This window comes from Labrus mixtus, chromosome 1 (assembly GCF_963584025.1).
Source record: "Labrus mixtus chromosome 1, fLabMix1.1, whole genome shotgun sequence".
Lineage (NCBI taxonomy): Eukaryota > Metazoa > Chordata > Actinopteri > Labriformes > Labridae > Labrus > Labrus mixtus.
Window position 1 is genome coordinate 26,462,600 of NC_083612.1, and position 16,292 is coordinate 26,478,891.

Sequence of the window (16,292 nt, forward strand, 5' to 3'; positions counted from 1 at the left end):
TCGGGCGTTACAGTTGCTGATGACAGAATGACACAGAGTAACTTAAAACATAAAATGACTCCATGGCACCATGACGTCTCACAGATGCATACATAAAAGATGGACTGACTATGGTATTGTGAATATATTCAGAATATTTCTTGGTGGCGGTTCAGGGTACCTTTCGTGGTTCAAACTCCCAGTTGTGGATGACCCGAGCTGGTACGATGGCTGTATCGTTCCAGTGGCATGTGCTGCAGTAATACTGGCCTGTGTAGTCACACTGTCTGGCTTCACTTGGCACGCCCCCTAGAAAATAAATATGTGAGTCAAACTGTGAAACAAAGGGAAGCAAGATGCAACACCCTGGTTACAGCTCCTGTGAGGAGCTTTATATGCTAATGAAACAGACTGAAATGAATACTGAAGCCTCTAAATAAAGAGAAAGAGCATCAGCTCTGTCTGTTCTGCTGCAATCATAGAGGCACTTAAAAACAAAAAAATTGCCTTTTTTTTTTTTCTTTTCCCAGGCAACATTCACAGTGAGTGATACGTTAGACACTAAATAAGACTGCAGGAGATTTTTTTGTTAAAGAAAACTATTTGCACATGTATAGGACAAGTTAAGCTAAGAGATCAGACTTAGTCATATCAACCAAAAGGAAATTTGTTATATCCAAATTCAAAACTCCTGTGAGGAACTTTTGGTTCGTTTTGATTTTTGTCGCCCCCTGTGGACAAAGTGTAAAACATATCTTATTTATTTGCTGATATTTTCCACTACATGAGTAGGAAGTATTTTTAAAAAAAAAAGGAAATCTCATCCTGCTTTCTTCAAAGTCAAATGGATCACTTACTGTGAATATTTGCTTTAGAAAATATCAACAACAGCTATTTCCTGAAGCGTCTGTTTGTCCGACATTAACTCCTGCCAGAAAGGACAAGCATCAGATCTAGCTATAAAGAAATAGACAATCGTATTATTGATAGTCTTGTTTGCTTTTGTGCGTCATGAAGAGGCAACAGTAAGTCTGTTTTATAATCCCTTTAACACTTCATCACAGCGTCTGCTTCCATATTTTCACTCTAAGATCAGAAACCAACACAGTACAGTTCCTACTCACTCAGTGAAATAGGTGTGCGACATTCGGCACAGCGGTAGTCTTGCCGGTCCAGTCCTATCTCAGGACAGATGCTGAGCTCATACGCTGACTGGTGGCTGACCTTTGACCTTACACAGGGCTTGATGATCAGGTTCATACACTTGCTATGGCAACGATAATAGCAACCTGAAGAAAAATCACATGGCATGATATTTTTTGTGTGTGTACAAAGAGTAGTACAAAGACACTATCAAGCTCCACAACTCAGAAAATCAATTCTGAGAAAATGAACTGAACCTCGGGCAATATAAAACAATTAATCAAATTGAAAGCATGTGAGCAACTCTAAAAGCACAGGGTGAACTCTTGATCTTGCTAATCAGCAGATTTTTAGCGTGTGAAAAAATTGGTGACTTTAAAAAATCGACTTCCCTGTAAAATGTGGTGTTTCATAATGTTGGGACTACATCATCTCCACAGAACTATTGTGGAGTGATATCACTGGATAGTGTATCTCACCTGTGCAGGTATACCAGGTCTGGATAAGGCCCCAGATGATAGTGCTACACTTGTCACAAGTCTGTTTCACACTCTTGCTCTTCTCTTTTGAGAATCGATGTTCCAGTAAAGTTCGTAGATTGGGCTCATCCTCCTCAGGGTCCTTTGAGGGCACAAGAACAAAATTCACCGAGAGCATAAACAGTCAGTTTAAAGTTGTTTAAGTTATTGATAAAGTGGTGTGTATTTGCTTTAAAACTGTGATCTGAGACAAACTCATTATATTTAAAGAAAAATCATAATCCTTCTGTTGTCTCTGCATGATTCTCCAGAAGCATCAAAGACTCTCTTTTTAAGTTGAATCACGCAATGTAACAAAACAATATTATGTAACATAGAATACACTGTTGTATCTTATATGAAGCTTCCTTTACACGATATGGTCCTAATTGATTTAATGTCATCTATAAAAGAAAGGATTTAATCCTTTTAAACAAGCTCAGTGGTTGAAGTGACATTTTGTTTTCTAAAATATGCATTCAATTCCAGACATGACTCCAAAGTCATTAATTTATTATCTGATTCCTGTATGTATAGCCCGAAACACTAGTAATGATACACTAATTACCAAAACTCTCAAGAAACAGACACTGCTAAAATACGAGAAGGTTTTGCAGGATGTTGCTGATCTCCAAACAAAGATTGTTTTGTTTTTTTCTTATCACCTAACCTGTGTCCATGAATGCTGTGATGTTTGCTGTGATTTATCTCTTTCAGGGCATTGGCCATAAGATCAGCATTAATCTAATAAGGAAAGTCTTTACCTTAAATGTGTTGTTAGCATAAAAAAAGACTTCACAACCTGGATTTCACTTAGGTGTTATAAGCTGCAGTTTGAGACTAATGTAGCCTTAGCCCACAGCTCCAGTAATCTAAAAGTCGAATGTGGTCTTCTCTACATGTCAGTGTTTTTTAGTATACTAGTGAAATATTAGTCACTTTTATTCCATGCATTACAGGAAAAGACCTGCTTAAAGTTTCTCCACTTCAACTCCTTTGTCCTAGCTGTCATGTCCATTTAAGGTGGCAGGTGGTGTTTAGGCAGCAGGGAAATCACTTCAAATGTCCTCCTAAACTGTTGTACCAATCACATTATACTTAAGCCCTTAATGCTATACTTTCCAAATGCACTTGATATACATACGTTTAAGAAATGCCTCTCCAGAAACAGAATGAAAAACATGCTTAAAGTGCTGGATTTTTATCTCCAAACAACTGTGAAAATTATTCCACAAAATCAAAAGCATGCGACTGAAATGGATCAGTTATGAATGTTCTTGTTCTGATAACATTCACAGACACAATATCATGTAACCCTCTTCTCTATTCCCTCCCATGCTCCAACCTTCAGCTCCTGCAGTTTGAGACGAAGGTGTATGAGTTTCACCACAGTGTCCTTCTGTCTCTCTGAGTGTTCTGGCAGCTCCAGGATCAGTTTTTTACACTCCTCTATGGCCCGTTTGAGCTGTTCAATGTCCGAGGCCACAAATGAACCCTGTAGCAAAAAGTAGCAAAAAAAACAAAAAACAGTATAGTATGCATGTATTCTCAATGTATACAATATGAAACACTTTCAGAACGACAGAGTAGATTTTCTAAAACATGTGCAAAGCTTTACTCACAGGCCTTGAGAAGTGGTCTTCAGCTAGCCCCAGGTCCATGGTCCGATCTGAGCTGTGGGTTCTGGTCCCAGAGAACAGCTCTGGCCTTGATTCTGAAAAGCAGGAACCTTTGTATAAAGAAGTGTTCTCTGAAGTGTTACCGTACATAGCTGGTCTTCTAAGTGCACTCAGCCATGCATGCTAATGTCACACACATGACTGTGGCTACTCAAGAAGACAACCCTTAAACTCTGACTCAACACTGAAGACGTGAAGAAGATCCACAACAACAAAAAAGAAGCACAAAAGGAACAACTGAAATAATCTGTTGTGAAGGTAAAATTCCTATCAGTTCTGGTAATGTTTAACCAAGTCACCTGACAAGACAAACTCCTATTGTGTCATTAAAACTGCGACTCACTAAGCTGAATGAAAGCTGAAGTTCTGATCACCTTGGTTTCAGACCAATGTTTGTTCACGATTGGCTGTTCTGTTAAATAAGCCTGCACGATATTAGAAAAAAATGTGTAAAAACATTGAATATTATTGCAATATCATTTTTTTAAACATGTATCCTTTTTTGCAACATGCTTCTCCTGTATGCACAAAAAAGCTTATTTTCTTTCACTGATAAATGATCACTTCTTAATCTGAGGGCAGCTCATAGCTATCTTAAGCTTCATTTGACTGCATCAGATGGTGTGAAGGCATGGATAGTATGCCCAGGGTCCCATCCAAAATAGGTTAAATGTAAGCATGCTGAGTTAGAAGCATAACTTTCTTTGGAAAAAATATTGTGATAAATTCTGACTACCGCGATGTGTTCAGTGTGAAAGCTCATATCCTGATAAGGATGAAATTGAACCCTATACTGTAAAATGATCCTTCATATTCTTAACAATCAATAACACAAATCCAATCACATTCTTCTGCTGCAAAATGGACGACTTCTCTCCTCTCGACTATTTCTGTTGAATAATACTCTTTGGCAGAGTACAGATTAAGAGTGCTATTTGAATTGGTTTAGCAAAGTGAAATGTGGATACATTTTGTGCTAATGTGCAATATTTCACAGATGTATTTAAGATTCTGAGTTTGAAATTAAGTGAACATCACAATGTGAGTATATTTACACTAACCAGACATGTGTTAGGGGATGCATAGCATTGTTACTAAATGGAGATGAACTTGCTTTAATTGATGTTTGTGACCATATTAGCTGCATTAAGTTATTTTACAATATGGTAACAGAGCATGAACAACTTAGGCGGTATAATAAGTGGAAGTCGCTTCTAGGTTTCAAAAGTGAAGCCACAGAGAACATCCAGACGTTCATCTCTCAAGCTGTTAAATGCTCCAGTATTGAATTACAGACTTGTTCTTCTAGTGCACACACTTTGCTAAATCTCTTCTCAGTTCTTTTTCTTTTTTAAATTCAAATACCGAAATACTGATTAAGAAAAATCTTGGTAAATCACAAACTCTGATCAGTCTGCAGTATTGTCTATAGTTTTGTTTTTCTGAGGATTACATTTCCTGGCCTTTGATACACAAAAAGAATAGAAAGGAAAAGGAAGACAACACAGTGAAAAACATGAACACAATGTAAAGTACATTGTCAACAGAAGTCAAATAGAATGTCGTGCCAAAATAAAACTTTACAGCCACTCTGTTCAGGTTGATCAGACTGACATTACTAAACTAAACTTATCAGAATAAAGGTAGATATGTGGTAAAATGAGTTATCTAAAAATTAAAGACTAAATTAAACAATATCAGACAAGACTTACACTTTCAGTTTCAAATGACGCGTAGTAAACCACCACGTTAACAACTTTACTCTCAATCTTACTGAATAAGTGCAGATCATTGTAATAGTTACCTGCATAGATCTCAGAGCAAAACATGTCGGATGCATATAGCTCCTCAAAGCGAGAACAAACAGGGAAACACAGACCAGAAATCAGCCGAGCTAACGGCGTGTCAGGCTCGCACAGTCATAATGATTTTAATCAAGCATAAGTGTTTGAATTCCTTGAAACATGAAATACAGGAAATGTTACTGGAGAAGTGCTCACAGTAATGTTTTTCATTTCCTCTGGTTCGGCCTAAGTTCTTCCTTTTTCCATAAACGTACCATAGTTCAATGTTATTGTTCTTAGTGGACAAGGATCTAACGGATAGAGAACAGATGAACCTGTGTAAAGTTTTAAGGGATTTGATTGATCAAATTGAGCCATCGCAAAACAACCTAAGATCATAGTTTCCTCTGTGTATTTGGCGCTGGAAGCAAGTTTGAAACTACAAGTTAGTTACATTTCAAACAGCTGAAACTATTCAGAAATACACCCATCTTCACAGTGAAGCAAATACTTACATCTCGATAATGGGCATTTTATTCAACTGTTTCCATCAAGGATCAATAAAATATTTTATCTTATCCAAATGTTCCTACAGTGGGTCAAGGACAGCTGGGTATGTTTATTTCCTTATGACATTTTTACAGACAATCACTGATCAAATCCACCATTAATTGGCTTTCTCTACAGTCTACAAAAGCAGACATCTTTTTAAAGCATAGCAGACGACTGAAATGGAAATGAAAAGGATGGATGTTTGCCAAAGCAGGCCACACTCACATTCAGGCCATCGGAGCCATATCATATTTTTTAATTTTCCCTTAACTTAAACTGTGAACGTCACCTTAAGGGAAGGTCATATTCCACAATTCAGAAGACAGTGTCCTGTGATAACATATACCATGCTGTGGGGGCGTCTTGCCTTCATGGAGATCATCTTCTTCCTCTCCACGGTCAAAGGGATTGAGGCGGGTTTGGCGGAAATGTGCGAGTCTCTCATCATAAGCCATGTTCATAGGCTACATCTAAAGAAAACAAAGCACACTGAAGACTCACTGGCTCATCTATCTACTGCTGTGTTTAACAAATTGAAGGAGGAAGAATTATCATGGCTAACAGCTTACGCGTCCCTGCATGGTTGTTGCTTATTTCTGTTCAGTTCTCATTTATTTCTGTCTCTGCTAACCAGTCAACACATAATTCTACCTGGTGGTTACAACACAGTTTTATTAACATTCCTTTGTTTCATGGGGTTATTTTCCCCCACATTACAAAGCTAATATGGACCCTGACCCTAGAAAATTATACAACTTGCATCATGGGCTGATTAGACTTTAACACTATTCTCTTTTTTTGCCTATATTGGATTAGGTTTTTGAAAGTTAAGAGCCTTAAACCCTGATCCACAGCTCATTTAAAAACAGGGCTTGTTATTTTTTTAATAACCATAACAAGGACTTGAGATAACTTTAATTCTTATCAACATCAAGTGGTCTGCAATAGATCTCAATGAAAAAAGGTAACAGAAAAAACCTTTTTGTGAACATGATCAGTTGAGAAGGGGTGTCAATTGAAATACAATGACAACTAAAATAATAAATAATAATAAATAATAATAATTATAAATAATTATAATAATAATAATAATAATCACAGCCCTCCAACAAAAGTCAATGTGCACTATTAAAATAATAATGACACAACACTCCCATTTAGCTGGCTGCAGATGATGGTTAACAAGAGGCTTACATGGCTAAATAATGATGATAACATGCATTTATAACACAGCTTTAGTATTAGACAAGCAGGAGACACTGCAAAGCCTGCAAAACATGAGACTGACTGCGACCCTCATAGACAAAAAAACAACACAGTTAAGGCTCCACTATTAAAGGGGCAGCATCGATTATGCTTTGAATATTATTATTTTGCTTAACATGTAGCTAGAGTATCAAATATAACCATGAGAGCCACAAAGAGAACATCAATACAAACATGTCACAGTCAGCTAACGTTTGCTAGCTAACTACCTTTAAAAACAGTCATGTGTTTCGATGCTAACTTTGCTCATTTGACTGCTTCGTTGTGGTATGTAGCTTACCTCGTTGTTGACCTTATGTTTCATGGAGGTACGGTAGTGTAAAGATAAGTTTAAGTCCACACTCGTGGTTAATATATACAGTACTCAACCGTGTTATTCTGTCTGTCATCAACAGCAGCATCACAAGGCGTCAAGTCACGCCATGTTTACATGTCAATATCCGGCTAGGCTTTTCAAAATAAAACTCTTCAGTCGTAACTTAAAATTAATATGCCAAAATAAAGCTTTTATTTTCATTCCTTCTAACATTCGTTCTTAAATTATTTTTTAATACAAATCATTGGTGCTTAATGACATTAATTGGAAACATAACGCCTCTGCATCATGAATTATTATGAGTTTATTTTCTAATGTGACGATAATGTTGTTGTAAAGAAAAACTTACAGTTGAGTCTTTCTCTTAAAAAATAGGATCGTTACATTGTAAAATTAAGTTAAGGCATGAACAAATATAACAAAGGCATCTTACAGAGCACACTGTTGTTACAATGAGAAAACGCTGTGTATTTTAAAGGATTACTAGGCTACAACACAGATCATAGGCCTTGCTACTGCTTTAACCTGGAGAACATTACTCAGAATAAGAATCAGAAATACTTTATTAATCCCAGGGGGAAATTCGGTTTTACCATTTCTCTTCACACAATACAGCAGTAGGAAATAAAATAGAATAGAGATAATAAAATAAGCAATAAAATAAGCAATAAGTACCAAGTAGGGCTACAATATTAGGATATATAAGATAAAGCAATATTTACATTATGAATGTACAAGATGAACTGTGTTAAACAGATATTGCACGTTGTAAAGGTGTAAAGATATTGCACAGTGTATTGACCAGTTTGCAGACAGATTGAACAGTTTCAGAGTTAAATAATATGTCCAGGTTACATAAATATTTCTAGGATAATAATCCAGTGTCCGGGTGTGTGATTCTTAGAGGGAGGAGTTATAAAGTCTGATGGCCACTGGCAGGAATGACCTCCTGTGTCGATCTGTGGTGCATTGTGGGGGAATCAGTCTTGCACTGAATGTGCTCCTGTGTCCGACCAGTACGTGGTGGTACTCTCTACTATTACTACTGTAACATGATTGTATAGACTAGATAGGGGGGGATCCTTCCTCCTCCTTGGTAGCAGTTGGATGGGGTTGGACGGAATGGGTGACAGTAGACCCATACTTAGCATATGTCAAAATAATGACTACTTCTACTACTAATCATAATCATAATAATATTAATAATAATTAACTTTCATCACTCATTTTACTTGGGTGAGTTATAAGACAAAAAAACAATTACAAATTAAAACCGCCAGCGGTGATGAAGGGCCCTCGCACCCCTGTGCATGTCGGGATGTGTCGCGACCGCGGGAGTGCAGCAGCAGCGGAACGTGGCTAAGCAGCAGGCCGTGCAGTCCGATTTGTGTAAAAGTCGTACTATGGTATACTGAAATAGGCAGCGTAATGAAGATCATATTAAATTTTGAAGTAGAGCAGTTCAGGCTGGCACTGTCATGATAGCTATGAAATTTGGAGGATATTGAGCATTGTATATAGGATGTAGTACTTATTCTTTGAAGTAGGGGGCGCTATGGTTGAAGTTCAGTATCGTTATGTCAATGTGTTGAGAGGCCAACCCTGATCATACCTGGGAAATTTTAAGCAGATCCGAGAAAGTATGTATGATGTAGTACTTATTCTTTGCAATAGGGGGTGCTATGGTTCAAATTTGTTATTGTTTTGTGTCACTGTGTTCAGAGGCCAACCCTGATCATACTTATGTAATTTCAAAGTATATAAGAGTTACAGCCACTTCCTGTTTGATGGCGATGTGATTTGTGGACTTCCTGTTGAGTTTTGGGCGTGGGTTGAAGAGGCTTTTTTGTAGGTTTTGTCATGTTGGAAATGCATAGTAAAATTCAGAATTGTAGGTTCAACGTGCTGCGGGGGCTGAATGCTTGAAATATTGTAGGGGGCGCCACTGAGCCATTAAGCCACGCCCACTCACTTAAACGGTATAAGATGTTTGACTTTACTACCAGGATTATATGTATGAAGTTTCGGGACAGTATACGACTATGTTAAGCCCGTGAAAAAACTACTTCCTGTTTGATGGCGAGCGATGCATTAAAAAAAGTTCTATATAGCAAATAGTATTTTTGGTTTAAATGAATTTCATTAATATGTGATTTTGTCTGAATGCTGTATCCCAGTGTTTACACACTGCAGTGAGCGTGACGATGATTTAGATGTTTTTTTTTATCTCACACAGATTCTTTGAAGTTCAATGAATCTACAATTTACCTGTTGCTAAATACATCACTATCATTTTGCTGCTTTATGAGTGAATAACGGCAGTTGAATAAAGTGATGTAAGTTTTAAAGCATAAGAAGTTATACAGTATGTAATAGCCCTGACAGCAGCTACAGTCTTCCTAGAAGAGTACGGGTCAGCTTCTCAGAAAATAACGTTTAAACACCAATGTTGTCAACACTTGTTTTAAATAACATTCGCTCAAACATGATCATCATCGATAAGTATGCTGTTCCTGGAAGTTGTGATCATATGGGTTAAGGAGAACCACTTTTGCTATAATACATCCACTGTTCAGTGAAACACATCTCTCTTTTAAACAGATCATTTAATGTAAACACAAATGGGTCACTGTTGACTACATGTGTCAGAGGAGTCTCCCCTGCTAAAAGGCAACCATTCAGAAAAAAATATTGAACTCTGAAAGATGGCCGCAGCCTTTACTGATACTGCATAATAAAAATAATCACTGCTACCATGGATGTCTCTCAATTTAGTTATCTATTTCATAGCTTCAGTGTTCAGTGTTTTCAATTATATGGAGGGGCATATTAATATCCAGTGACTTTCAATTATATTTTTTCATCAAAGTATTTTTTAACCCGTTATTTATATCTATCCCTTAGGGCTTGGTTCCTGGTTTTTAGATATCTTTATTTAAATCATTCTAACTTGAGTGCATTTGTTCTTTTGATGCAACGGTTATTTCCTGTGAACAGAGCTGCATTGTGCAGAAATAAAGAAGGAAGTCATGACCATGTCCCTGACTGTAAACATGCTGCTTCAGTTTTATTATGAAAATAATACTGTCACACTTTTTAAAGCCTGTGGGCTAATCAGCAGTTCCTGCAGTCAAGTTTTCTGTCTGCTTCCTTTAAGTAATTAATTAACAATGAGCGGCCTGAGCTCTGACAGCAGTTTCTGCACCGAGTGTATCTCTACAAACAGAAAGGTCCCTAAAGTGCTCTGACTTTGATTTCTTCTTTGTTTCTAATACACGCACATCTTGGCAGAAGATGTAATGGTTGTTGTTTCTCTGACAATCAAAGGTGTCACATGATCTACTGGTTAGTTCCACATCATTCACAGTATGGAAAACCAACCTTGCAGGTATTCTATTTTTTACTAGATAGTTTAAATAAAGGTTATTTGGTAAAATAAAAAATAACTGCATGCATTGAAATAAGAAGCAAATCAAAATTATGCCATGATACATTTTATTCATTAGACTGACTCCTGTGATTTCCCCTGTTGGTTCCCTGCATCGCACATGTCTCTGTACACCTGTGTACTATCCCCTTTAAAAACACACAGCTTTCTTAAATACATGTGGGCCTACAGATCGCCGATCCATCAATCAATTAATCAATCTATCTTTAATTGTCTCGTGCCAAATCACATTATCTCAAGATTTGTAATATTATTTACAAAGACCTCACATTAATCCACCATGTGCACAACACTGTGGAACATTTAGCAGAGCATGAGGCAGAAACCCTAAATATGACCTGACTCATGTTGAACAAGGACTTTCCATTAATCTGGATCATATATTGCTGGACTCTTCTCTTAGAATACGTGGCAAAGCTGTTACTAGATCAGTCTAAGAGTTTACATCATTTTTATTCAAAAATGATTTAAAATCCATTTACTGGATCACCTCATATCATTCTGCTCAGCAGTCTTTAGAATTGTGACCGGTCCATTTTCGGCTAATTTTTTTTATACCCCCCATAATCTTCTGAAACCACAAAAGCAAAATGTAAAATAATAGTAATGAAAATAAAATAAAGATCAGAGTCAGTACAAAAGTTAAAACAAACAATTTCTGAAAAAGAATGGAGAAATGGATATTGCAGACATGCATGTTTGACAGTTTTACATGACATGTTTCCTCTCCTCCGTGCAGAAAAGTTTTAAAGTGCTGATACCCTAAGATTAAATCATGGTCGTTTGCCAGTGGTGCCCATGTGAATGACCCATAAAACATTTTTTGTCATTTTTCTTGAGGACAGGATGGAGTAGGAAATTCCCCTCCCTGTCAATGATGTTATTTGGAGCATGGCAACTGAACTTGATCATGAGTTCAAAAACAGAACATTTCAAAAATGTCTCTGTTGTGTTTCATCTCAATGGCCCCTCTGTGTGATGAGGATAGATGTTGTATCACACTTTTTCTTCTATGGAGCAAAAAAGAAATTGATGTTTCATGTGTTAAAGTTCAAGGACAAAGTTGATCTCTTTAGTCTTTGCTTTAGGCTCCTGAGGAGAGACTTTGAAACATGTGAAATGGTGAACAGCCACAAATTTTGATAATCTGTTTATCTAAATATATTGTCTAGCACCTTGCCACATCACAGTTTGAAGTAGACACTGCATACTCTTTATTTGTGGGCAAATGACTTGAGTTATAATTATTGGTCATGAACTACCTAAAACAACTTGAAAACCAAACATTCTTACAGCATGCAACACAGGGAAGATAGAGGAGACATATAGGAGAGGTTGTCAAATGATTTCCTTTAGCTTAAACTCTTGTTGTGTTGGCCTCTTTATTTGAGACAACAGCTAGAATATTAATAATACCTAGCATGACAGGCAACTTATATAAAATAATTGTACAACAGTGCTGTTTGACTCAGTTTCAAGTTAACATTGGGTGCACAGTGCAGTTATAAAGTTATCAGTATACCCACAGCATGAATGTATTAAATTGATCACAGTTCACTTAGCATAGTACCACAGTCTCACTGCTTTAACTGAGCTTACAAGAAACAAGACAATCACATTCCTGTACATTCACAACCTTGTGTACCAACTATCATGGTTACAAGAAAAAAATACAGCTAAAGCTAGGTTATTAATTAACAAGTCATTAAGTTATGTGAAAAAGAGAGACAAAATGTTTATCATCCAAAATCTGTAGAAAATGACACTGGAAAGCTTCAAGGATTGAATTCACTGATAACACTGAACACATGAAAACTCAGCAGCAAATACTCTGGCAAGCATTTTTCAAGTAGTATACATCAGTACCATATATGGTAATGCATATATGCATTATTGACAACATTTACAAGCACATATCCACCAGCAATGTCTGATTAATTTGTCTTGTTTGACAACAAGGCTGATCATGATAACTCTGACTTCTTTTTTAATGATAGACTATTTAACAAAAATTCCCCAGGGGTTTTAACACGCAGTCACTTACTTGAACTATAAAACTTAAATCAGGGTCCAAATATTTCAGAGATCGCTTCCTGTCCGGACATTTCAAACAACAAAACAACCTTCCACACATTTCACTTAATATATGCCCCCTTTCATGAAGCCTGTGATGCCCAGATCATCAGACCTGATACCAGGCGAGACCGTAAGACGTAGGTCCAGACATTTATGGGGATATATTTACACATTACTTGACTATAGTCTAATTTCATAATTAGGCAAGTCAACAAGTATTTCTAATAGCTCGATATACTGTATATTTTTACGCGTATCTGCAGTCGATTGTCCATGTATTTTCTAAATACATAGTATGGCTAATACAAACACAATCTGTTAACCAATTACTTTCAATGTAAGGACTTCCTGTTCGTGTTATTTTCCAACTATAAATAACCCGTCATAGGCTTTTATAATATAGATACTATCGGTTTGTGACGGATGGCGAAACAGAACATGCAATAGTCCATATAACGATATGCAGGCACAAAACACATAGGCCCATAGGTTTGGGCTAAATTGGCCTACTTATTTTCCATTTTGTTAACAGTGGTTATTGAGAGTAGAGTTTATACATTTCGACAAACGAAAAGGGGCACTTGATTAAGTTGATTTACAAGCAGAAGACAATATAGCCAATGTATAGTTTGAACAAAAATAATACCCTCGTCAGCTCCAGCTGAACACTAACTCTAAGGAGGGGATGTCTTTCAGGCAATAGTCCAAAGAATTATGTCCAAAAAGCTTATTTCATCGTGCATTGGAAGCAAGAAATAACACGCAAAGAAAAAAACTATGCGTTGAAATATCGTTTGATCCACGATATACAGTAATGTCAAAAAGTCTAAGTAAAGAGTCAATGATTGTGTACAGTGTCAAGAACGGGCATTATTAGTCCGCTCAAGCACGCACAAGTCAGGGTGTACGACGACCTCTTTAAAATGTGAAGAAGTAGAGGTAGTCCAAAATGTTTATGACCTGACTTCCCCCCCTGAAGTGACAGTGTCACACTCCAAGGCACCAGGCGCACAGCACCAGCTCCTGCAGAGTTTTACGCAGCTCCTGGCTCCGGTACGCGTAGATAAGCGGATCGATGAGTGAGTTACAGATGATGAGAATGAGGAAGAGGTTAAAGTTTTTGAAGAAGCAGTTGCAGAAGGGGCTGGTGGGGCAGGTGAGGATGAGGATGAGGTGGAGGAAGAAGGGGCCCCAGCACAAAATGAAGACTCCGAGCAGTATGGTCAGAGTGATCGCGCCTTTCATGCTCGTGGATTGGCGCCTGCTTTTGTTAAAAGCCACGATGCGCCGGGAGTGCAGGTGCGCCAGGAGGAACATGTGCAGGTAGAGCACGGCGTTAAACACCAGCGTGAGGCAGAAGAAGGTCACGAGGCACACGATGACGGCATTGTCGGTGTGGTACACGATAAAGAGGATGCTCGAGATGATGCTGGCCAGCCACACCACCACGATGATGGTGACGGCGCGCTGCGTGGTCATGATGCTGTGGTAGCGCAGCGCGTAAAAGATGGTGATGTATCGATCCGCGGCTATGGTGCACAGAAAGGAGAGCGAGGACACCACGGAGCTGCAGATCATCACGTCGATGATGTTGTCCAGGTGACGCAGCATAGCAGGGTGCACGGCCAGCAGGCCATGTTCGTTGAGGAGCATACAAATCGTTTCCACCACGTTGCTCACGCTCACCAGCATGTCGGACACAGCCAGACAGCAGATGAAGTAGTACATAGGCGAGTGCAGGTTCCGGTTCTTAAAGATGGCCAGAACCACGAGGATGTTCTCCACAAGGCTGATAAGCCCCAGCGCAAGGAAGAGTTCCTGAGGGATCTGGACCTGCACGCAGCTGAACGAGTTTCGCTCCCCGGCGGTGGAGTTGGTGTCGTTCTCCTCCATATAGTCACTGAGCGGGCTGAACTCTACATGGAGGATGGAGGGGTTATGATGGGACCTGTTGGTCATCTCCATGTCTGGCCTCTGTTCGGAGATGATGTTGTTATGCTGTCCTGATGGGTTTAAGTAAAACGCAGTGTGGAAGTGATAAGGAACTCTTTTCAGTTTTCAAGGTGGCTTGGCGGGATCTTCGGCATCAGCTGTTTCAGTCACACAGCTGGATGGAACAAATCCTGTGGTGCAAATCAAATAATTCACAAAGGTAACTTTTAAAGAAAAGTTAAATTAAAATGTGTTATTGTTCCTGCAAAAAAAAAAATATATTCCTCGTCTAGTTGTGGAACAGTTACATTTACGCACGACAGCAGACCAGTTCGTCCGTATGAAAAGTTCGCCCCTTCGTCACAACTCTTTTTCTGTCCTATGGCTGCGACTTATACAGCACCGGGATCCACAAAAAGCAGATTTCCATCACAACATTGCGGTTACTATACATTTTTTTATTCTTATGGCAAAAAATCCAAACCGTCCGCACAACTCCATGTATAAGTTCAGACTGCTGTAACCAGCAAGGTGACACTGAAGAAAGTGTCTTTGGGAACAAGAGGCTGTCTTGCTTGAACTTCTCTCAAAGTGATGCTGGAGGACTTCAGGCGACTCCTCCTCTCCAACAATCGTCAGCTGGGCTGCAGGAAATATTTGCAATGTCTTTGAAAAAAAATGAGAGGAAGAAGCGCCATGATATATTTATGTTCTGCGTTGATTAGACTTTAATTTAAGTTATCTGACATTTTCTGTTTGGAAAAAATGCAAACACGTACTGAGTTCAACACACGTAGAACGTTTTATTATCTGTATTAGATTTAAAATGCACCTTTAAAAATCCAAGACTGGAAGTTACATCTCCTCGACTAGAATCCATTATTGCAGTTATAGTTTTATCATTACTATTATTATTACAGTTAGGGTATTTCAGGATATTTCCACTTTTCAAATGTATGTACACAGTCCTCATATGTCTAGGTTTTTAGTTGTTTTGGGACAGATTCGATTTAAATTCGATTCAAAGGTGCAGTTTAGTCGTGTTTTTTACGTCATCAAGACTGATGTTTTTAGACTCAAATAATCAGTCAGGGCATTTTATCATGCATTATGGAGACTGTGATATGAAGTCATTCAAAGTCCTATAAAATAAATGGATAATTGGATAATTGACACAACAAAACCAACATGGAAGGTAATATAGACAGACTTAGTTCATATTCTGCATAAATAAGAAAAACATATTTGGTGTTTTTACTGTGAAAAAGATCAACTTTTTAATCCTGGAACATTAATAGACTTTTCTGCAGATACATTCAAATCAATTATGAAATAATATCTCACTGCAACTGTAAACAAATTTGCAAAAAACTGCACTCCAATTTTTTTTGTCTTTGTGAGTTTTTACAAAAAGCTGACATAAATCTTTACTCAATTGTTTGGCGAGTTGGGTGGGAATAATCTGTGCTGATATAATTGTGGTACATATATTTTTTTCTTTTTACAAGTTATCCAATATCTGTAAACAGTTAATGAACTTTGCAGAAACATCTTATTGTGCAGCATCGTGGCATCATTAGAGACACATCAGATATCTTA

The 16,292-nt window shown here is 37.9% G+C and overlaps 2 protein-coding genes across 2 annotated transcripts in view; both read right to left on the minus strand.

The window, feature by feature from the left end:
• The window catches only part of def8 (differentially expressed in FDCP 8 homolog), a 10,954-nt gene extending 3,599 nt beyond the window's left edge, over nt 1-7,355 (minus strand). The window contains 7 exon segments of the mRNA XM_061040202.1: nt 106-288; nt 1,104-1,268; nt 1,602-1,743; nt 2,986-3,135; nt 3,263-3,354; nt 6,002-6,125; nt 7,202-7,355. Of these exon segments, the coding sequence (XP_060896185.1) occupies nt 106-288; nt 1,104-1,268; nt 1,602-1,743; nt 2,986-3,135; nt 3,263-3,354; nt 6,002-6,116 (847 nt within the window). The 5' untranslated portion in view covers nt 6,117-6,125; nt 7,202-7,355.
• A 4,148-nt stretch (nt 7,356-11,503) lies between these two features.
• On the minus strand, nt 11,504-15,541 carry mc1r (melanocortin 1 receptor). The gene has a single exon (XM_061040216.1). It carries the CDS (start codon nt 14,724-14,726, stop codon nt 13,749-13,751), a length of 978 nt encoding a protein of 325 aa, XP_060896199.1. The 5' UTR covers nt 14,727-15,541; the 3' UTR covers nt 11,504-13,748.
• Nucleotides 15,542-16,292: the final 751 nt, after the last annotated feature.

Bases quoted from the DNA above. Each gene is read 5' to 3' on its own strand.
- mc1r (XM_061040216.1), bottom strand. From the start codon at position 14,726: ATGGAGATGACCAACAGGTCCCATCATAACCCCTCCATCCTCCATGTA.